General features: G+C 39.8%; 1 protein-coding gene across 1 annotated transcript; it reads left to right on the top strand.

Moving 5' to 3' along the window:
• The first annotated feature begins 2667 nt into the window (after positions 1-2667).
• On the top strand, positions 2668-22377 carry FBXO3 (F-box protein 3). Its single transcript, XM_059825865.1, has 11 exons — positions 2668-2801; positions 6130-6219; positions 8917-9080; positions 11632-11746; positions 14364-14568; positions 16111-16156; positions 18430-18514; positions 19184-19306; positions 19681-19796; positions 20189-20379; positions 22094-22377. The coding sequence occupies exons 1-11, from the start codon at positions 2695-2697 to the stop codon at positions 22217-22219; spliced, it is 1368 nt and encodes a 455-aa protein (XP_059681848.1). The 5' UTR covers positions 2668-2694; the 3' UTR covers positions 22220-22377.
• The last annotated feature ends 1146 nt before the right edge of the window (positions 22378-23523 follow it).

A 23523-nucleotide genomic window follows, 5' to 3' on the forward strand; every position in this document is an offset into this window, starting at 1 on the left:
TGTTTTTTTTCCATCTGTATGATGTTTCATACTGCTCTGACACGCAAATGTTATTTAATGCTGTGGGCTGTCATTCAGAACGCAAAGGAAAATTCTGACCATGATGTGGCGTTATACCAATAATAGAGGGATTTAAACACTAAAATAGGAGCGAATGGCCAATGAGAAAGAAAGGTAAAGAAGGAGATTGTGAAAGAAATAGAGAGTGTAGTTTGTACAATTTTATGAAACATCTAACTTGGCTGTTTGAGGGACAAAATCCTCCCCGAAACACAGACGCATTACATGGAAGGTAATGTCTCATGTCAATTTACATGGAATTATATCAAATCACATGGAGCACAATAGGAGCAGATGAAGATGGATTCAGCCATTGAAACACCATGGAAGAGTTCAAGTCGGTTTTCAGAATGAAAATAGAAAGTGTCACAAAGAAAATGAAGTCCCCTCAAGACAATATTAGAAAATCAAACAGTCGATTTTCATTATTTGCAACAAAAAAGGTAACAATTGACAACTGACAACCAATGCAAGCCTTAGAACTATACAAGTACTAGAAGCAAGACTATCCAGGCTTTGGATCTGTCTTTTGGCAAAACCTGACAGAAATAAAGAATTATGCAGCTTCTCTTAGCTCTGCATTGGTAGATTTTCATGCACCACAACGCCAAGAACAAACACAAATACAAGTAATAGCGTTTTAGTAACATTTTAAATACACTTATTATTGCATTTTCTTCGCTACAGGGAACTTTACAATTACACAAATTATAAAGGACCAAAATCTCCCCAACAGCTAGCAAAAATGCAGTCATATAACCAATAGCTTGTTCCTTTTCAGTTCTTATTTGAGTGATGTTGCTAGGACAATCAACTGTTTCAGTAACACACTACTGGTATCTGAAAAAGAAGAGAGAAAAAAGGGTTACTAGTGTAAAATCATGCAGTAGAAACAATTCCTTCTTTCACATAGTATTTAACTCACTAAAAGTGAGGGACATGAAAAGAATATATTCTATTTTTTTCTGCAGCTCTCATATACTGTCTATTTTTTCCATATAGAATGTGATTGATTTAATATTTATCTACCTCAGAGGATGCTTGTGAAGCTCAATTCACTGTTTGTGAAATGCTTTGGGATTCTTAGTTTTAAAGGACGATAGCACTATAATTTAATTATTTTTGTGACTATATTATCTACCGGTTACTTCTGCTGAGCAAACAGATTTTGCTTGTTGAGCTTGAAATGTTTCACCTGCAATATCTCGGGTTTGACACACTCTCCCTCAAATTGAGATTTTTGCAGACTAGCTGGTGGCGGGAAGCTGGTGGGTCTGTGGTCTGTGGCTCAGGAGAGGACATGGCCATGGGTTTGGGTTCCAGAGGTTCCAGCAGTGACAATGCTTGGCGATGCAGACGTGTCTGAGACACTGGGCTTCTTCACACAGACCAGGGAGCTTGGCAGCACAAGACCTCAGGTTTGCAAAAATTTCCACATTTCTATTGCAAAGACAGGACTCAGAATCCTCCTTGAAGGTCTTAGAGGAAATCAGTCCTAGGGACAGTGTTCTGGAAAAGATGTTTTTCTGAAATTATATAGAACAAAAGGAAAAGCCACTTTCTCTGAAAATGTGTTTCTTTTCAGTAAGATGTGGAAGAAAGTTAAAGAAAAATCTGGTATTTGCATATACCCTTAAGATGCAATGCATTTTTTTGTTTTAATGATGTTCATCTCAGTGTATTTTCCCATCTATGTGTACCGTTACCTTTTTCATTTCAGTCCTAGTGGATTCTAATAATCCATTAGAATCAGCCTAGAGGTTTATTATATAAGCAGGTTTGTATTTGTCTTGTCAGTTCTGTTCTAATATTCATTCTTATCCCTTTGGTAGGCAGAAAACTACAATGCAACTGCAAACAATCGGATGTTGGCAGTAGTCAGTACCCTCATCTTCCAGGGATGCCAATGGTCTGATCCTACCAGCACGTACCCACGTGAAGATTCGGTGGTCCAAGTACTCCAGCTGAGCACAAATTATTTTTCCATTTCAGGAAAGCAAATTAAGAAGCTTGATCTCTCAATTTGCTTTAAAAGCAAAGCATCGCTTCGTGTGCATGTGGAAGTCCCAGACTGCCTTAAATGTTGGCAAGATGGGCTCCAGCCGGTTCCCTGTCCACAGGAGCCAGACGCCATCTGGGATGCTTTAGGGCACACCTGCCCAGGGCTCGCAGATGGCCCAGCACCGGGGAGGCCTGTGCTGCACCGGAGCAGAGGCTCAGCGGCCTGGGCTCCCGCCGCCCCGGGCACCTCTCCCAGCGCGGGGCCTCCACCTCACGGCCTCCGCCTGAGACACGCGTCCCTACGGAACACGTTTAACCGCCGAGATGGCACCGGGGGCTGGAGACCGCCGTCTGCCCCGGCCCCGCCGCTGCTCGGGGGACTTCCGCGGGGCCAGCGTGCGAGACCCGGCCCGCCTCCCGGCCCGGCCCCCCGCCCCGGGCTGCGCGCTGAGGCGCGCCGCGGCAGCGGGCGGCGGGGTGAGGGGCTGCCGCCCTGGGGAGGAGGCGGGCGGGCCGCGGCCGGCAGGGGGCGCTGCGGGCCGCCCCCCCCGCCCCGGCGGCTGACAACGGAGCGGCGCGAGGGGCGGGCGCGTCGCCGGCAGCGGGCGGCGGAGCCGCGGGACGTCTCGCAAGATGGCGGCGCCCCTGGACATGGAGCCCTCAGCCCTCAGCCTGGAGCTGCTGCCGACCGACCCGCTGCTGCTCATCCTCAGCTTCCTCGACTACCGGGATCTGATGAGGTACGGGCCGGGCCCGGGGCTCCGCCGGGTACGCCTGAACCGCGCTGCTGGTGGGGGGGGCGGGTGGAGGGCCGAGCCCAGCCTCGGCGGGGGTGGGGGAGGCAGCGCCGGGCCGCGGGCAGAGGGGCGGGGCGGGGGAGCGGGACCCCCCCGCGGCGGGGGCTGAGGGGGCCGGCGGGAGGCCCGGCGGGGGCTTACCGGGTGAGCCGGGGCCGGCGGCTGGGGTCGGCGGGGCGGGGGGGAAGAGCTGGCGGGTGAAGCCCGTGGGAGGGGGGGTGAAGCGCGGTGGGGGAGGCAGCCTGCCGCGCCGGGAGCTGCCGGCAGCGCGGGGTTGCACAACTTTTCGGTGCGTGGATCGCTGTGCCGGCAAGCGGGGTGAGGGCCCGCGGGGGGGGCTGCTCCAGGCACAGCAGGCGAAGCGCTCCCAAAGCTCCCAAACCCGGGGAAAGGGTTCGGCTTGCTCTGGAGGAGCTGCCGTGTGGAGGACATACGCTAAAGCACCGTTCCTTTCCAGAAACACTGGTGTTCTTCGGGTTCTTTTGCCTGTTCTTTTTTTAAGCGAAAGGGAATTTCCTCTGTTTTTCTCTCCCCCGTTATATGTTGTTATTGTTTGTAGCTAAACTACAATTTAGAGATGAACCAATAACTGAATTCGTGACATCAATAATTCTCTGGAAGTGTTGTGTATCTATGGGGAAACAAAGGGCAGGGTCTTGTTGCCAGTAAATATATTCAATTATTTGAATGAGCTGTTATTTGAGGAAAACCAAACGAAAGGAAATAGGACAACTTTTCAGGTACAAAAACATGAATGAAAGTTACAAGCTCCTCTTGGACAGTTTACTAGATGGCTGAAGAGTTATGAGTCATAGAATGAAGATGAGAGTATGTTTTTAGCTAAAACCTTACCAATGAAGTACAAGCACGGACAGTGATTGAAATCACAGTATTTAATCAAAGAGGGAAGAATAGGTATGAATAAGATAGTATACTATCAAAATGGTTATTGTTTGGGTGGGTTTCCCCCATAAATATTAGTCAAGAAAGCTAAAGACATCAGGGAGAATTCTGTTAGGATAACAGCAAAAACGAGGTTAAGTGTAAGCAAAAATTACAACAATTGCTACAAGTCCAGTATGGATGATTTAGTGGTAATTGCTAATGGTGTAGTAAAGACAGTACGTATTTTTCTTATGTATTTGACAAAACGAGATGGATTTTGCTGTGCAAGGACAATTAAATACTGTAGGTTTCTTATTTTAAGGTCAGTAATGACGGTTTTGCATAACTGGCTGTTTGTAGTACTCAAAGCGTTAATTGAGGGAATCTCTAACTTACTTACATTTGCTTTAGTGACACATATATCCTCTGACCATTACAAACATTACAGTTTCCCTAGTATTCCACAGGTTGGTTAGCATGGTGGTGGCCCTTAAATAATGGAAAAGCTGACAGGTGACCAAATATTTACGTAATTAATGAGAAATGGCTTCAAACATGATCAAAGATGCAATTAAAGCCAATGTTCCTCTGATGCTACGGTGATGTCTTTCCTACCAGAAATTATAGGCTTGATTGATAAACACCAATATAAGAGATTTCTGCAAGGACTTTGACTTTGGGATATTTCTGTTCCACCCCCCTCAGGGGGGGAAAAAAAAAAAAATCCCCATGTCATGAATGAAGTTCTTACATGGCCAAATGTCAAGGTTTGAAGTGAATGCGTTTATATCTTTGTCTCATTGCAGAGGGGAAGGGTAATGGCAGAGCATACAGGAGAATCACTTTACTTTGTTGAGGTTGGTTTTGAAATGCTAATACAATTCTAGTTTAAACAGCTTATAATGGATATTGGGGGGGAAAAAAAAAAAGATCGAATTGAACAGATAAATATGAGTAATTCTGTAGTCTCAGTGCAAGATGTTGTCTCCAGCCCTGCGCTTTGGCTGATTTTACTTATCAAAGACAAGACTGAGAGGCATCTTTACTTCAGTATGTAACTCTGTCCATTTACACTGTTGGTCTTTCTTACTACCAGTTTCTGAACTACACTGAAAAAAACCCAAAAAGCGGTAACTGGAAGCTTAAGTTTGGTAACCTCATTTGGGGTATTTAGATGTTAACCACAGCCATTAAAACACACACATTATCTGTTAGAACAAGCTACCAGATGAAGTGGTGTGCCCACATCTAAATTGGTGGTATCTTTTGGGGAGTTTCTTTAAAGCATAACTGCTAATTCAGCTCAAACACGGAAGAAAAAAAGGTTTATTGTCTGGTGTTCAGGTTAGATTGAATGAGGCAATAATTTCTTTTAAATTTTATGAATATTTGAATAACACAATCATTCCCTGTATTACTGCTCTGCATGTTGCTGATGCTTTGCCACGCATTGTTATTCATGTAAATACCCTGAAATGTCTTGCTGCCAATACCAGTTGTACATTCCAGAAAGGCTTTATAACTGTAAAAGTAAATATGGGAACAGGCTGTATTTGATGGCACCTCCATCCCAGCTTTTAAAGAGCAAATTAGCAGGCGTGGGGAATATAGGTTAGCTTTTGCTATCTCCCTGCATCAAGCCAGGATCAGCTTAAATGATTTCCGAGAACAGTTTTTGACCTATATCCTACAGGTTTTTTGATACTGCATTTGCAATAATGCTGCATAGTGCAGGATGTGATTCTTTTAGCTTCCTGAAGTAGCAACATTACCTGTACTGCAATGGCAAGAGCTTATATGTGTTCTTCATTAGAGTCAGCTTGCAGTACTTATTTCCAGGTCTATTATCCTATGTATTTTTCCTGTGTCTTTCTTTGTTTCTGGTCATGAAGTTTGTTATTTAAACAACTTAAAGTGGAAAGTAACTTTGTAACACTCAAACTGTATAGTTTCTGTAGCTTACTGTTTGACCTTTTGGTAGTATGGCAACAGTGGCAAAGATAAGGTAGAGACTGACAATCCAGATGAGAAAGCAATTTAAATCATAACAACTAGCCTGTGCCATTGAACTGCTTACCGCTGGTAAAGAGGAGTCACGCTGGAATCTTTCAGACAATGTTTACGATGGCTTAGGTCTACAGGATGACCTGCTTTACAAAATTACTTAATTGCTGACAGTTCTTGAAGTGTGTAGGAAAGTAGTTCATGACTTACACAGCTATAATGAAGACTTTTAACCATTGTAAGCACAACTCTAAAAAGGACAGCTAATTAACTTTCAAACTCTGCATTTATTTCATAAGAATGCAATGTGTAATATACTGGTCAATATTTATCCCCGTTTACTACTTTTTTGCAATCGATTTTAATGATTTTATATTTACAGTTGCTGCTATTTAAGTCGAAGATTAAATCAGCTTTCAAGCCATGATCCCTTGTGGAAAAGACACTGCAAGAAATACTGGCTTATTTCAGAGTAAGTGTTTGTTTTAAACCTTTTTTTCTATGAAAATGAAGCTTATGTGATTGTGCTGTCTGTTTATGTCCATATTACTTTTAGTAACTCTAAGACTGAACTGGTATTCACCAGCTTCAAACCAATGAAAGCTTAGAGGTATCAAAAATGTTTATTTCCTAAAAAAGTTTCATGAATGTACAAGTGTTAAAAAGTTTTATGGATGAGTAGAGAAGAGGTGCCCTGTTAATGCCTGGATGGATAAAGAAGAGGTGTCCTGTTAATGCCTAGGCTGAAGGAGAAGCTGCAGCGTGACCTCATCAGACACCAAATATTCTACAGAGGAAAGTTAATACTCTGAGTGCTGTAATTATGAGGGGTACTACTGGATGGTTGTGTCAAGGGTAGCCATGACTGGAATCACAGAATAGTTGAGGTTGGAAGGGACCTTTTGAGATCGTGTAGTTCAACTCCCCTGCTCACTCAGGATCACTTAGAGCAGGTTGTCCAGGACCATGTCCAGTGTCCTATCAGTGTGCCCACTGCTGAGGAGTGTCTGGCTCCATTTTTACTCCTTCTTATCAGGTGATTGTACACATTGATAAGATCCCCTTGAGCCTTCACCAGGCAGAAGGGTTCCAGCTCTCTCAGCCTCTCCTCAGGTGAAAGATGCTCCAGTCCCATAATCATCTTTCAGGCCCTGCACTGGACTTGTTCCAGTGCGCCCGTATCTTTCTTGTAATGGGAAGCCCAGAATTGGACACAGTACTCCAGACGTGGCCTCACTGGTGCTGACTAGAGAGGAAGGATCACCTCCCTTGACCTGCTGGCAGCACTCTTCCTACTGCGGTGTAGGGTACCGCTGTTTTTTTTGCTGCGAGGGTGCATTGCTGGCTCATCGTCAGCTTGGTGTCTATCAAAGTCACACTGGGCTGTGTAGAAAGTTTTAAGTATGTGGTTCTTGAGGTGGTGTTGTGGTTTGTTTTTTTTTTAAAAACCCTCACTTTCTTTTCTGCTTGTTTGCATTGAACTCAGGATGTCTCTGAAGTGGAAGCTAACTATAAGGGTATCAATCCACATCTTTGCTAAAAAAGCATGTCTTTCCTCAAGAGCTGAGAAACCTAGTAGAGTTGACTGAAGTAAATTAGCAACCAGTTTTGTTACTGCTTAGCCCCTCTTTGTGTCCTGTTTTCTAGAGTGTCTTTCTTTTTAGATTGTTTATTGTGAGGACTATTAACTACTTATGACTTCAGTGATCAGTTCCATATATTTTTCCGTTATTCAAGTGGTCCTCGTGTTACACGAATAGCCTAAGATTGCAGAACAGCTAGTGATAAGGAGTTAATATATTATGCATAAGTGGGTGGAGGAGGTAATTTAGGAAAACATTTCCAAATTTGTGGTTTGTACTCTATATTATATCATATGGACTGTATTAAAAATTAACAGCAAGCAAAGTTGAATCCACAAAAATAAACATACTGTGCATATGCTAATTACATGCAGCTTATGAAGATGTAACACAATTTGTAAAATTTTGCCTTGAGATTCTCTGCATAAAATCCTAAGTGATATTCTTACTAGAATCCAAACTAGAAAGGAAAATCCGGTGGGGGGCAGGGAAAGAAGGTAGAGAAATGGGAAGTTCAAACTGAGTACCTGATGTTTTAGAAGAGGAACTTGGGGTTGTATCGGGGAAGATAAGGGGATTATAGGGCTTTACTAAGGAGGGCTGGCTCTGGGGTTGGTTTCTGAGATGCTGGCTTCTCCATAGCCAAGAAAAACTGAGTAATGAAGGCTGTAGGTAATTTCTACAACTAACATCTGGAGGGTGAAAATATACTAAAACCTCTCTCACCTGCTGAGACATAATTCACTTTTGGTTTTTTTTCTTTTACCTCTTTGGTTTGACGTTAGTTTATATAACTTCCCAGATTAAACTTTTTTTTCCCCCAACTCTTCTTCAAGAAGTAAGGTTCTTCTCTCCTTTTGAGAGTTAAAGAGGTCTTTAAAGGTGATGTCAAGACTTCTCAATTGTTACATTTTTATTTAGGTGTGCGAGCCGTACTAAATCTTTTAGATTCAGTGTGCTGATTGGAGTTTGAGGAGTTGGAATATATCCTAACACAAAGATGCAAGGGCTGCTACAATTTGGAGGCAAGCATCCTGTGTCAGATGTTAGTCAGCACTTTTTTTGGCAGCCTGTCTTCCCATAGCCTGTGAGGAGAACTGAATATGCAGTAATTTGTTAAGAAACTGACTTTCCAGACCAGTGCGCAGAGTTCTCATTTAACTCTCTGGTTTACTCCTTAATTGTTCTTATTGGGTAAATAAAGGAGTTTGTGACTAATGCAGTAGATCAAAAAATGTGATTTTTTTTTTTTTTTTTTAAGGCCTTCTTTGTATATGTGTGAAATGTGAACTCAATTAGCTATTCACCAGTTCTAAGATTTAATAATAGACAGCACTCTGTTTAAAGGAACACTGTTTCTAAATTTTCGCTTGATACTAAATACCCCAAATGTTTCCTAATTCTGTTCCAAGTTGCTGTTGAACAGATGCCGGAATTAAGTGAGTTTGTGTAGCTTCATGTGGCTCAAAGTGTTCCTGGCTTAATATTATGCATACTGTCTCTGCCAAAAAACAAATATTAACTTCTTGGTTTTAGAAGTCAAGCTCTTTAGGCTGGTATTTGAACTTTTCTTCATGTCCACTTAGAGAGGAAAAAAGTCAACGAAATCAGAGTTGGAAAGCCATCTTCATCAGTACCTACTCTGACCTAGGAAGATACATCCGATACTATGCTACATTGAAAAAAGCCTGGGATGACCTAGAGAAATACTTAGGACAGCGGTGTCCTCGGATGATTGGTTCTTTGAAAGGTACGGTGTAATACCTGCTTTCTCTAGGAGGTTGGCTGACGCGACATTGTCTGTTATTAAGTTTCATACTGCTTTCATCCTAGGTGTGTGCCTCAATTACTGGAGCCCTGAAAGTCAAGTAGATGTGCTTTCCCTTCCCCTCAGTAAATAAGTAAATCAGACCACATGTATAGTCCTTGCCCAGTTACTAGTGATCCATAGATTCTCTGAAGATTTTTTTTTTCAGAGAAGAAATCCAGATAATTTTTTTCTAGTGACCAGTATATCATCTTTATCTCTGGATAATCAGGAAATGAAGACACTTCTACTGCTTTTGTCTTTGGTTGCTATGACTAATTTTTTTTCTGTTTGGTTTTTTTTTTTTTAGTTTATTAATCCCATTACTTCAAGGACCTGGGACCTGTTGGTGTGATTTTATTTGTGAGATTTTCTTAAGACCCAATTAAAACACTTTCACATGAAAACAGGCATCTTAAGCTAAAGCCAAACAAAAAGGAAGTCTTTTTTTTCTCTTCTGTAGGTCTTACTGTGTTCCTCTAATGAAGGTAAATTAGCAGCTGAACAAGAATTTTTATTTTTTTTTTTTTAAAGATTCTGTTTTCCAGTTAATTTTATGTTTAAATACTTAAAGTACTCCCAGTGTTCTGGTTCATAAATCTTAACACAGCAAGACATACAGCATGTTTGGGCTTTTCTGGTATAGGGACAAAATAGCTCTTGCATTTTCAGCTGTACTTCAGTCTTCTGTATGAAATTGACTGTTAGACCAAGATGTTTGATTTAACATGATAGGTGAAATTAAGAGAAATCTATAGACAATGATCTCTTTCCTATGTAAATCTCACATGTTTCTTGGCTTGCTGGATAGTGACGGATTCTTAAGTTTTGCTAAGTATTTGTGAATAACAGAACATGGTTAGAACTTATACTTACTGTTTTCTTTTTTTTTGTTTTGTTTTGTTATTTCTGAGTGTTAGTGAAGGAATACCTTTTTAGGAAAAGGCCAAAGGGTTATATGTAGCCTGAATTCTTGTCTAACACAGGCCATAGTACTTGATGTAGATATCCATGCCTTGAGATCTGTAACTTTCATGCTGTTCTATCAAAAACACAGACTTCACTCAGGTATACAGAACCACTGAACTGTCAGTCAAATATTTTGTTAATAAAATGGAAAGTATCTGTGGTGGAGGTGTTGAAATGAACAGATTTTACCACAGTTTTACTTTCAAAATCCTCCCAAGGAATTTGGTGCAATGAAGCTTCTCTTTGTCTACAGAAAGACAAAAATTAATTTAAAATTATCCATTTCCACAGTTGTATAGTGATGGCAGGTTTTAGCAGGACCTCTTCCATAACTTACATCTTTTTAATACCATCTGTACAGGATCTTGTTTCAATGAATTGTTAAATTATGACATATAAATGAAACTGATAATGAGTATGAGTTAAAAAAGAGTTTAAAAAAAAAAATCGCCCAAAAAACCTTGATTGGAACAGATCACGCAGGCCACCCAGTTGATCTTCGGTAGAATTGAAGGTGCGGAAACCCCCTGAAGTGTGTGTGGAGGTGTAAGAGCAGTTATTCCCCATGCCCTGCTGTTGATGATGATATGAAAATCCCCTTGTTACAACCCATTTAATGCTTCAAATTCCCGGTGAATGGTGGCTGCAGCCAACATTTCTTTGTTACTGATTGGACTGGAAACTGAAAGAAGCAACCCTTAGAATGATGACGGAGCAAAATCACTATTGCCTAAAAGTTTTAACTGGGACTCAGTCAGCTAATGACAATATTGTGGGGAAGAGGTTCATTTCACTTTATTAATACTTTCTGCTTAAGTCAGGCCTGTGGAGATTTCGCTGGATGGAGATTGGTGCTGTATTAAGTAATCAGTTAATGTAATCAGCTTCCTTTCAAAATCATGTAGTATTCATTCTGTGCCACCTAGCATACAATAAAGTCACCAAATACTGACTTGAGTCCATGTTTGTTTGATCAAGGCATTTACAAATTCCATACTTTGTATTTGAAATACTTGATTTTTAGTGATTCTGGTCATTAGCATGAATTTCATCAGCGGAAGATTCTTGAGCCCGTGCTAGTAGACAGCTATGTCCCAAAGTTGGACTGAATTTATCATGATTTTTGTATGCCTTTTAGTTCACTTTCTCTGAATTATAAGTGGTGAAATACTTTGAAATATGTATTCCTTTTGTGATAACATAAAAAAAATCCATAACGCTAAGGTTGCTGGGGCTACTTAAAATTCTCTTTGGCAGTTGAAAACATGCTGTTATGTCTAGAATGTAGCTAGTTTTTGTCTTATTTCTAGCTACGCAGCTCTGATGAAATGATGTGAAATAAAATTTTAAAGGAAAGGTCTTAACACATTCTAATATTCACCTTTGTCTGGAACAGCATACTGGGCACTTGGGGGGCAGAGTAGTGAAGCAGCATTAAATTTGAGAATTTTTGCAGGAGCAGCAGTTCTTGATTCCCCCTCCAAAACTGCCAATTAATACTCTCTTTCTTTCTTTTTGTACACAGAGAGCGTGCGGGAGGAAGATCTAGATGCTGTGGAAGCACAAATAGGTTGCAAACTCCCTGATGACTATCGGTGTTCATTTCGTATTCATAATGGACAGAAGCTAGTTGTTCCTGGGTAAGGAGCGAAAACTACATACTGAGTTATTAATTCCTTTTGTATTTCTTGGATACTTTATTTATTAAAAAGATAAAATGTCTGCTGAATAGGATAGATGAAGCTTTAATTGTATTGTAACTGAGTGACTACTTGAAATGACACTTCTAGAATTGGCTATCTTCTAGTCTGAGAAGTAATTAAAAACACAGTGTACATTTCTAATTGCTCAAATTACTCTTACACTTCAGTCCTTTTTCCTAGTGAAAACTTTTTTTTTTGTAATAATTTAAACTTCCAACTGTTAGATTTTTAATCACACCACTGCAAGTTGCTCCCTTAAAGTTTTCTTTGTATTACGTAAGTAAATTAGCCTCTTGCACTCCTCAGGTTTTATTATTTAATAACTTTTTTCTTTAAAATGGTTAGGGAATAACTTTCAAACCAGGTAGTCATTTTAAGTAGAATCAAAATGTCAGTTCTGCAAATGAAGTTTTCTCAGTAGAAGATTTTACAATTTTATGCAGTTTCAGCAATTAAAATCTCCTTTTACATCAAGGTTAGAAGGCAAATGACAAAGATAGTTTCCTATCTTCCAGCTACAGAAAAAGTTCGCAGCTCAGCACTTCATCAAGTGCCTCAAACACTGTCAAAAGATGGAAAGCTAGGGCAAATCACTGCAGTGTCTGTAAGGCGCAATGCATTCCTGTTGCTCTGCCAAAACCTTCACTAGTAAAGAAGGTAGAGCTTTCTCCAATTCTAGAGTTGTATGTGCAGAAGGGATACGGGAAACAGTTTTATGCAACCGTAAGGATGACTTCTAGTTCTGTTTCTTTTCCAGGAGAGACTTTTTAGAGAGGAGATAGGTGCCCTAGTTCTGTAGACTTCAAACGGAGCTCTGCAGCTTGTGTGCTTCCTGCTCTTCCTGCTACTTTTTCACTCCCATGAAGCCTCTACTGTGATGACGTGCCTGTGGAAGGGCTGCAGGAGCACACATAGGCCTTTGGGCATGCTTTTCAGCTTGAGCAACTGCCAGTGGGCTGTGGTCCATTGCTGTGCCCTCAAAGCGAAGGCCTGAGCCTTACACATAGGTTGACAAACCTTGTTGGTGGAGCACTGACTGGGGGACTAGTTAGGTCTGACATGTGGGAGCCTGGAACAAGAAAGGTCTGCCACACTGCAAGTGGAAGGTGTGGTCTTACTGTTGGGGACAGGCTTGCTTGCTTGTGGGAGATGAACACTGGAAGGATCAGGTGTAGGTAGTGGAAGTCTATGCAGCAAGTTGTTGGAATGTTAGGTCAGAAATGGAGGAGATTCGGGACCAGTTGTCACTATTAGATGCTTCAGGTTTCTGTGTTTGGATGTTAGCATTGCTTTTTAAACTGTAGAACTTGCTAATTCCAGGCAAGACTATGTAAGGAAAAAGAGGAGTGGAATCTGTTGCCCAAGACGGGAGCAGCTTATATCATGCTGACGTGTGGCAGCTTGCGCCTGAGTCACTGCTTTCATAACACCAGTAAAAGCTAGCATCTGCAAGAGTTTACACCTGAGAACATCAGTGAAAGGCAAATTAGAAGGGAGTATGGGTGGGGAGGTGTACATTACAGGTTTGTGTACTCCTCTTACTGCTAAGTACACTGCTGTAGTGTGTGCCCTTGTAGTTGATTACTTTGATCATGTTACCCCTTTTTATCACTCTTCCATTGTCTGCCCCTTTATTACACTGAGTGTAGGTTGCTTGTTTTTTTTTTATTTTCACCCTAGCTGTCATCTAGCCCAACATTCATATCAACCTTAACTAGCTTCTGTTGCTTACCTCCATTCGTAATCTGTTACATAACTCAGATTAGTACTACTTTCTTCCAAATGTATATATTATTTTCTTATTTTTAGAGAGGCTTCTTTTACTGTCTTCAACGTCACTTCCTTATTGTCAAAAATGAACAAATAAAAAATCCCATCCTTTGTGATGCTTACAAAAAGCTAGAGGAAAAAATTAGAAAGACAGTTGATGGTCTTGCCATGTTGTGCTGATGAATATTGTCTTATTCTTTCCTTGTATGTCTGTTTACTTGTGTCTGTATGCCTTAGGTTTTATACTGAGATAATAATCTCTCTGACTTGATAGTTATTTTCCTTGTTTACTTCTCAGCCTTTTCTCCAAAGCATAGAGCACCTTGCTGGCTGTAGTTTTGATCAATGTCTGTTATTATAGCAGCTTAGTATTCTAATTGAAAAATCATGGATGCTTTGATAGTATTGAAATGAACTTGCTCAAAACTTGAGATACAGAGCACTGGTTGTTATTGTATTATGCTACTGTAGGAAGGTGTGAGTGGCTTCTTTGAAGTAATTGCAGGCATGATGGGAATCACCAACACAGTTTAAAATGGTGCTTTGGGATGCACAAAACATACAAGGAAGTGTTTATCTTAGAGCAATCAACCCTTCCTTTGTGGAGGCTGATGTTGCAAACTAATAACCTAGTTCAGCACCTGGGTATTGGAGTTGGACTTCATCTAGATGCAATGTGCACCTAGAACACTGATAGCATCAATGCTTAGAAAAGATTTAAAGCTATCTTTGCCTTGTGAGTGGTATCTTCTGTTTATCTTCTTTTCTTTTTTTGTCTGTTAAGTTTGATGGGAAGCATGGCACTGTCGAACCACTACCGCTCTGAAGATTTGTTGGATATCGACACAGCGGCTGGAGGTTTTCAGCAGAGGCTAGGTCTGAAACAATGCCTTCCTCTTACTTTTTGCATTCATACTGGCCTGAGTCAATACATGGCCCTGGAGAGTGTGGAGGGACGAAATAAATACGAGATCTTCTATCAATGTCCAGTAAGGAAGATATGTTTATACTTGTGAATGTACTTTTCTAATGGTTGATGGTGTCCCTTTGCATGATATCAGATACTTGAAATATTTTACATAGCAGAAAGTGAATACTGAGAGATCATATAAGTTTGTTCCTTGCCCCCGAGTTGCCATCTGGTTTTCATCAAAGCCCACAAGTGGAATGGTTAGTAAGTGAAAGAAATTTACATCAAGTTGTTAATAGCTATAGCAATTTCTATAGGTTCGTGATGGTGGAAAACGTTCATCCTTATTGGAAAGTATTAATTTGTTCAAATTGTGGCAGCTGTATACTCTTGTCCCTGTTTCTGTAAGGAAGAAAAGCTTCTCCATTATGGAAGATCAGCACCTCTATATATATTCTCCCCCAGATATGTTAAAAGTAAACTTGCTACAATAAATGATACCCCCTGGTTTATAAGCAAAACTTACTCTGCAGTGAAAGAACAAATTGCTCTTGAACAGCTCCTTTGTAGAATGTAATTATTTGACTATTTTTCATAATTCTTACAGCTGTAGTATTTTAAGATATGCATATTGTCACTAGTCAAGCTTAAGGATATTACACCTTAACAAGATTTTATCCCTCTCTCTCCTTACCCATGCCCTGACAACGTCCCCATCCCAAAAAGAAAGCGGGGCGAGTAAAGGGTGTTTCCTGTAAAAACGATGGGGATCTATGTCCTGCTATGGAGTTCCTGGCTGTTTGTTTTCAAAGCATGTAGCAATGAGATTTCTAGGGAATGCCTTGATAATGGATCGCTTGAAGGATGTTAAGTTCCCCCTTTGTATTATGCCAAGTATTCAAACCTTCTGGATAATGCTTGGGAACTTGGAAGGTTACTTTCACACTTATGTTTCGGTTCATCTGTGGACAGCCCTGCTTGTTTCAGGGAAGAATATGGTAGTACAGGAGCTGGGTAGCTGATAGCAGAGCATAAAGAAGTCAGAGCTAGACTCTTTTCAGCGATGCCTGCCCAGTGGCAGAAGAAGAGGCAGTGGGCACAAGCTGAAACTTGATCTGGACATACACAAAAACATTTTTACTGTGAGTCTGGTTGACCACTGGAACAAGTTACCCAGAGAGGTTGTGTAGTCTCTGTCCTTGGACAGGACATCATCCTGGGCAACCTGCTCTAGCTAACCCTGCCTCAAGCAGAGGGATTGGACTGATCATCTCCAGAGGTCTCTTCCAGCCTCAGCTGTTCCATGCTTCTGTTCCAAGGCAGTATTTCTGGGGGCCTTGTTTCTCGAATGATCCATTAAATCTGATTTTATATGCATGAGCCTTGGTGGAATGTTCAAGCTGCATATTCAGTGATCACGTGAGCACTTGTGGGGACAGGCACGTGTGGTTTACGTGTTTGAGTATCTGACTGGGAGTATAATGATGTATCAAGCAGCCAGATTTTAGGTTTAGTAAATATAGGGAAAGCGTTCCCAATGTTATATTTCAGGTGTTAAATTTTAACCTTGGAAGTCTAATGCTCTCCTTCTAATATATCCATAACCTTCTTTCCCTTTTAGGATCAAATGGCTCGCAATCCATCTGCTATTGATATGTTCATTACAGGTAACACTTTAGATAAAATATTCTGCAAAATGTTTTAATTGCACTGTTTAGAAAAATGCATGTTAGTATGACTTGAACAAAGCAAGTATTCTAAATCTGCTGTGCTACTTGTAACACTCTAACCTACTTTAGAACATCAGCGGTTGCTTGAAATAAGATGCAAGTTTTCTCTATTAAAGCTTGTCCTTCTGGATGTCTTGTATACAAATCGTTCAGTGTACTAACCTGTCTAACAAGATGAGCAAAACCTTTAACTTAGCCGTCACGGGGGTGATGTAAGGAGTTATTAAATACAACACCCAAGTGGACAGAAAGATTATTTTTTTTTTTCCTCCAGTAGTTTTTGCAGCCATGTTAGAAGTTGAAAATATTTTGCATCCCTTAATGAAATCTGATTAACTATAAATATAGGTGCAGAAGAAAGCCTTTCTGGATTTTTGATTTGCCTGATTGCTTTGTTCAAAGGATAAAGGAGGGAAGGGAAAAACTGGTAATTGGTTATGTAGTAATCTGTTGTGATCATCTGTCTGACATGTACATTGACTGGAATAGTGTTTTGATTACTTTGTTAATCCACTGGAATCTGGTCATTGTGGCTATGTCTAAATTAATTCCTTTCACTCAGTGGGAAAGCAGATGTATAAAAAAATGGCTCCAAAATTAATATTAGAATTTAGCCTTGCACATTTCTTAGGAAACATGTATTAACGTTACAGTGAGAAACCACGTTAGGCAATGCTATACCATTGCTGGTTTGGGTTGAAGGTAGTCAAACTCTTAGCCACGCCAATTTTAGGAAACCTTTCTATGTACTGATTGATTGTATGAACTGATTTCAATGTGAAGTAGTCAACCTGCCATCTGTTTTACAAAGGTCTTATTTCAGAATGCATTGTGTGCTTTGGAACCATCGTAGGAAAGATTTAGCAAAAGCTCAAGAGTTTGGTTACTTGCTTCTCTCCACCTGAGGATGATGTAATACTTTAAAGCTACTCTGTGGTGAATTGGTATTGCTGCTCAAGGTTGCTGCTTTTATGGAATTGAGTCAATGGTGAGGTGATCTGACATCATATTTAAATGTATTCCACTTGGCTGAAAGGGTTAATCTTGGCTTACCGCAGAGTGGAGGGGAGGTTTCCTATACAGCATTTATCTTGTAATTTTGAATGTGGCAGGGTAAATTGGTCCGCTTTCTCCATTTGGAGTTACTTTATACAAGGTTTGCATTTTGTGGATTAGTGGTAGAAAGGAGGATAATAAACTTGGAGTTCCTTAGACTTCCAAAAGATCAAAGGACAGTACGCATAGCTCTTGCTCAAAAAAAGAAGTGGTAAGTACACTTAATCTAACAGGATTGGTAATACTTGATAACACGTCAGTGAAGGTTAGGATAATGATTTCTTAGTATTTCAGCTTAAATCCACTTTTGTATCAGTAATACTGACAAATAGTTGAAAAGCTCTACTTTTCTATTGAAGTCTGTATTGCAATGCTTGGAAGATTTATGGCTGAGAAATTCTTTTATGGAGAGCCGGTGTGTCTTGTATGAAACTGTCTTTGAGAGTTATGTGTGACAGCTTGACTGTCCACTTAAAAATCAAGCTGTTCCTAAATAATGACTGTAGGTGTGTGAAAAGCTGTTCTCAGACAATGGCTGTAAGCGTATGAAAATCCCAGGTTCTTTGGAGTGACACAAAGCCTTAGTCTTCCGGGTTTGTAGCAGGACTGCAGAGTGTGTCTAAGACTTATCCTTGTTTTTAAGGACAGAGAAGTTCTCCAACTTCCTAGCATGTTTCTTAGAAACTCTATTCATATGGAAACCTGCATATTAAAACTAAGTCCATAAATCCACCAGCGAGTTTGCATGCCTCTTGTAGGTGGAATAGTTGGAAATAGCTATACAAGTAGTATAGGCCGCTGTACTTGTCGTCTTTCCCAGTCATAGCAGAAGAGTCACAAGCAGGAAACCAGATGATGGGAGACACTAGCATTTGAAGACCATGATTATAATGTGAACTACTTAGCTAAGAGATTCTTTGTTTGCTGGGTCATTTCTGGAGTACACACCCTTAATTCTTAGTTCTTGGTTGGTTTCTCCAAATGGTCTTTGTTGGTAGAATGGACTGGAGTATGGACTGACTCATCTAAGTAAGTCTGAGAGTTTATTATGAAAATATTCAAAGCTTTAAACTGTTTCCTTTAAGTATTTAATGTAATGTGCTTAGTGATAAATTTGCCTGTCCTTACGAATACTTTTCTTCTTTGGCATCTAGGTACATCTTACCTGGAATGGTTTACCTCCTATGTAAACAAAGTTGTAACTGGTGGTTATCCTATCATCAGAGACCAGATTTTCAGGTATTGTGACTGGGATTTATAACCTCACTGCAAGGTTTTGATGCTTCTTTTAGAATGCTGACATCTTTCCAAGTAGTTATGGGCATCTGATGCAGAAGCTGATGGTGGAGAGAGGAGAAAGCATGTGAAACTTATTGAAGATAAAGCTGTAAAAAAGAATGCTTAAAGAAACTTTTCTTTTTTTTTTTTACCAGGAGCTTCAGAGTTTGTAACTTTGCATTAATGGGACCAGAATTTTGCATAATAACTGATCTGAAGCTTAGCTAAGCCAGAACCTTAATTCTGTCAAACTGGGATGCTATAGAACCAAGTTCCTGATCTGTAAATTAATTTGCTGTAGGAGTTGCTAGGTTTTGATTTTTAGATAGCATAACAACATGTCTTAATTAGTCTTGACTGACTTAAGATCAAATTATACACCCAGCTTAATACAAGCATTAATGGAGGTACAAAATGATCCATAGCTGTATGAGTTTAGGTGATGGGGAAGTATACATCATGAAGTCACTGCATGCATCCTTTGTTTAACTGCCAAATGAAAAGTTAAGAATTACTTTTAACTTAGCACCACAGTGCTCTTATTAGAAATAAACTAATCACTTTACATGTTTAGCTTTCTGTATTGAATGTACAGATCTATTTGCAGAGTGAATGTTTTCCTTTCTGTAGGTATGTGCATGATAAAGAATGTGTTGCTACCACAGGAGATATTACTGTTTCTGTGTCCACATCTTTTCTACCTGAACTCAGTTCTGTGCATCCACCGCATTATTTCTTCACTTACAGAATCAGGTAAAAATAGCAACTGAATTAACTCTTACAACATAGGATAGACCTATGTAATGTTCAAAGCATCAGTTGTTGCAAATTTATGCACAGCATTCAAAAACATACTAAAATGAATAGGATGTGCACAACATGCTGTACTTTTTAATAAAAAAATACTAAATCATTACCTAGTCAGGTATGCAAAGTACCAGTCAAGCTGGTAATTGGTAAGGTACAGTGATGGGTGGGGGAAAGAAGTTACAAGTAACTCTCGTGATTTCGAAAGGGGTAAATAACAAGAGATAGCAAAGCGGGGGCATGGAGCTGCATCCTGACAACATTTCTTAAAATGTATGAAAGTAGTTGCATAACCATTAAGTATGTTGTTTGGCTTCTAGAATTGAAATGTCCAAAGATGCTCTTCCTGAGAAGGCTTGTCAGCTGGACAGTCGGTACTGGAGAATAACAAATGCCAAAGGTGACGTAGAAGAAGTTCAGGGTCCTGGAGTAGTTGGTAGGTAAAAGATTGCTTTTACGAACCCAATAGAGAGAGTGTTTTTGTATTTAATGTACACTTTGGGAAAGTTGCATTACTAGCTGTTCATCATGGTGACAGAGGGTAGTAGTTTTATGGTTTGTATCAAAATAATTTTGTTGCTTGAGAGAGACGCGTATCCATCTTTAAAGTCTTTAAAGTTGTTTTGCAAGGGATGTCTGAATACCTTGACAGTTAAACGCACTTCAGACAGTTTTTTAACATCAGTAGTTGCTGAAAATCATTTATGTATCCACTGGGATATAAAATGATCTGCCTGAATATGTTGTGGAGTGCAAGTACTTTAGCAAACTGCTGAATTGTAGTTCTACTCCAGTCCTTACTATTGTGATCTAATGTTTTACCAACAGGGGAGTTTCCAATTATCAGTCCAGGGAGAGTCTATGAATATACCAGCTGTACTACCTTTTCCACAACATCTGGATATATGGAGGGGTATTATACCTTCCATTGCCTCTACTACAAGGACAAATTCTTTAATGTCACAATTCCCAGATTTCATATGGTGTGTCCAACATTCAAGGTGTCTACGGCACGAATGGTAAGTGGAGATGCAGTTGTGCTTATCCTAGCTTTTTTTTCTCTGACCTCCTATTTTCAGAGAACACTTAGATTAATTTTAATAGGATAGTGTAACTGTGTGTTTAAACTCCAATGTCATGTCACTTCTCAGTTTTGATTCTTTTCTTGGAAATCGCTCTCTTTTTCAGAACCATTTCTCAAAAAAAAAAAAAGTTTAAAAGTATCATTCAGTCTGAGACGTTGGCAGTTTCCCATTATATGAATTCTTTTCAGCTTCTGGAATGTTTGTTGATAAGAAAACACTTCTGGTGCAAAAATTGCAGTACTGAACAGTATTCAGATTGTTAACTCCATACAAAACACAGTCCAGTTAAGACCAAGTCTAGCAATTGCAGTAATCTTTGTAGGCAGTTTGTACGTTGGTAAAGCCATGTATCCTCGTTGCTTTGACATGTAATGCTACCAGTTTAATTCAAGACCCTCGGCCCTAGCTTTTGTAGGACGCTATACATGGCTATGGGTCTTCCTCCTCCTCAAGTTCCCACCTCTGCCTGGTATCAAGGTCAAACCTGGTTGTATCGGTGAGATCAGGGGCCCTGTGGGTTCTCGACAGAGGTAGACTTGTGACCATTCTGTTGTTCTGTCTGAACCCAACAGCCCCTCAGGATGCTCAGAAATATATAGGTGTGTACGTATGTCTGTTCGTGGCATATTTCAGAGTTCTTAATTTGTACCTAGAAATGTGGCATGGCATTAGCTGTTTGGATTTCATAGTTCTTTTAAATATTCTGCCTCGGTATGACCACACTTGTCTAATTTAGCCATAATAGCGTATCTACTTTCTTCAACAAGAAAAGTTTCAGTTAATGACAATTTAAAAATGATAGCAGTCCGTATGATGTTCATTAGTTCTCACTGAAAGTGCATTTCATTAAGTCACTTAATGACTTCACAAATCAGTAAGATATTTAGCTTGCTGTTAATTATAATGTAGTTTTAGTTTGGAGATAGCAGGTGAACTATATAATTTCTCCCTTTGCTTTGGCACATTCCGAGAAGAATGCTTTATGTATTTTATCACTAGCATAGCCCTTATTTAGGGACTAATTCAGATAGAACTTGAAAGTTTTTATGCGAGCATCGAGTCTTTCCTCAGGGGTAGACATCTGCTTGGACGCTTTCTCATGTTTTTCAGGGGATTTGAGACACTCTCATTACTAGTTGAGAGCTCTTGCAGTAAGTGCCAGCAGATGTCGTGCTTCAAACAGAAAATGGCATCTCTTAACTCTTGCTCACCTTTATGGGAGTTGTAACCTCCTTCCAGTCAGCTGACTGTCGAAATCATTTGCTTTTCTCTTTTGCTCTACCTCTGGTTTTAAAGGTAGTAATGACACTTTGTTTTTAAACTACTTTTAATAAAAGACAACGTAAGCTGCCAAGAAAATTGGTTCAGCTAAGATACTGAATTGTGGCTTGAAATAGTTGTATGTATGAAATAACGAAGGCTAATGGATATTTACTGAGTTAAAGTTCAAGTAGTTTGGCAAAATGATCTGTATTGCAAATTAAACTTTGTAACTGTGAGGAGCTGGTTTTAGGACATAGATCACAATGTCTACTTCAGCTAATTGGCACGATAATGCAGACCAGATTTTTGTAGGCAATTGTTAGTGCTTTCTTCTAACTAGCTGGAATAGAAGATTTTGATTAAATGTGGATGTGTTTTGTATTAGGAAACAAATCATAATGAATATGCAGTGGATGAAGACGAAGATTCCACAGACACTGACGAATATGAAGATCGACGTAGAGTGTTGGACATTCCTGCACCTTCTGGACGCTGCCCACGTCATACCTGATGGGATTTTTTTCAAAACAAACTGTTTTCAGAAGCTGAACTCTTTGGGGCTAGTGCATAAGAATATTTCTGACTATTGTAAATGAACTTTCTGTTGCACATCAGGGCAACTAGCATGAATGTTGGTGCCAGTTCTAATATTCATCAGAGTATAACTTTTTTTTTCTGGTTTGGAAGTGGGGAGGGGGCTTGGGGGGGGCGGGAGGGAGGGAGAGGAAGAGAAAGGTGTTTGGGCTTTGTTCACTTTTTTCCAAAGTGCGAAACAGCTTGATAGTCCAAGGTAATCATATCTTACATTTTTAAACTATTGCCTATTTATGATCATATTGCAAATACGGTGTGGGTATTTGGTTTTATACAAGCATTTAAAACTAGCAATAGACAAGATGGCAAAAAAGGTGTATACTATTGTCCTTTCTCATGAGTTTCTACTCTTGATAACTCTTGCTAAGAATGAAACTTGCAGTTTGGTCTGTTTATCCCATTTGGGTGAGATCAGGTGCTCTTATGCTCTTTTTTTTTTTTTTTTAATTAACATAGAAGTACCAGAAAATTCTGGTCATCAGATGCATAAATTGGGAATGAAACTGGCCTTATTTTTAGACAATCTGTCTTTCAGCTTAATTTTATGCTAAGTGACTCTGATAGGATAATGCCTTTTGGAATGTAGTGTACATGCATAATCTGCCACTCGGTAACCTTGAAATTTCTCAATGACTACAAAGTATGAATTTGTAAATACATTTTGAGGTTTTTCTTTATAAGATGTTTGCTGTTCAGACTTTGTCATAGGTGACAAATTTATGTTAAAGTATCATGTTTCCCTAAATCCTCTCTGGATTTTTGTAACTATGCCTGAATAAAAAAAAAAAGGGGGAGCCTGACAGAACAACAGATGACTAGAAACTTTATATTTAAAGAAGTATCTGTTTGCTTTATCACTTCTATTTTGTTTCCATTGTCATTAATAAACAACTTAACTGCCTCCTTTGCTCTGAAGTGCTACATGGGACTCTTCCTGCCAAGATTTGAGCAATAATTAATTGTGTGACTAGCATCGCTGTAGTCAGTTCATCTCTTTGACATCCAGAATTAGTAGCTCCTATGAGAAAAATGAGTATATTGTGGTTCCAACTGAATGTTTCCATTATTGACTAGTTACTGATCATACAGAAAGCCTGGGTTTTTTTACAAGTCATAGTACTAGATTCTCTGTGTGCTCATCTTTCTCTAGTGCCACGCAGCATTTGTATCTTCCACAGTGGTACAAGGTAGAAAAACAAATACTGAGCATGATCCCTATGA

This window comes from Gavia stellata, chromosome 17, assembly GCF_030936135.1.
Source record: "Gavia stellata isolate bGavSte3 chromosome 17, bGavSte3.hap2, whole genome shotgun sequence".
NCBI lineage: Eukaryota > Metazoa > Chordata > Aves > Gaviiformes > Gaviidae > Gavia > Gavia stellata.

What these genes read in the sequence shown, in the direction of transcription:
- FBXO3 (XM_059825865.1), top strand. Translation starts at nt 2,695, where the DNA reads ATGGCGGCGCCCCTGGACATGGAGCCCTCAGCCCTCAGCCTGGAGCTG. An exon ending in TTCTTCACTTACAGAATCAG is followed by an intron (nt 19,307 to 19,680) that starts GTAAAAATAGCA and finishes TTTGGCTTCTAG; the next exon opens with AATTGAAATGTCCAAAGATG. An exon ending in AGGTGTCTACGGCACGAATG is followed by an intron (nt 20,380 to 22,093) that starts GTAAGTGGAGAT and finishes GTTTTGTATTAG; the next exon opens with GAAACAAATCATAATGAATA.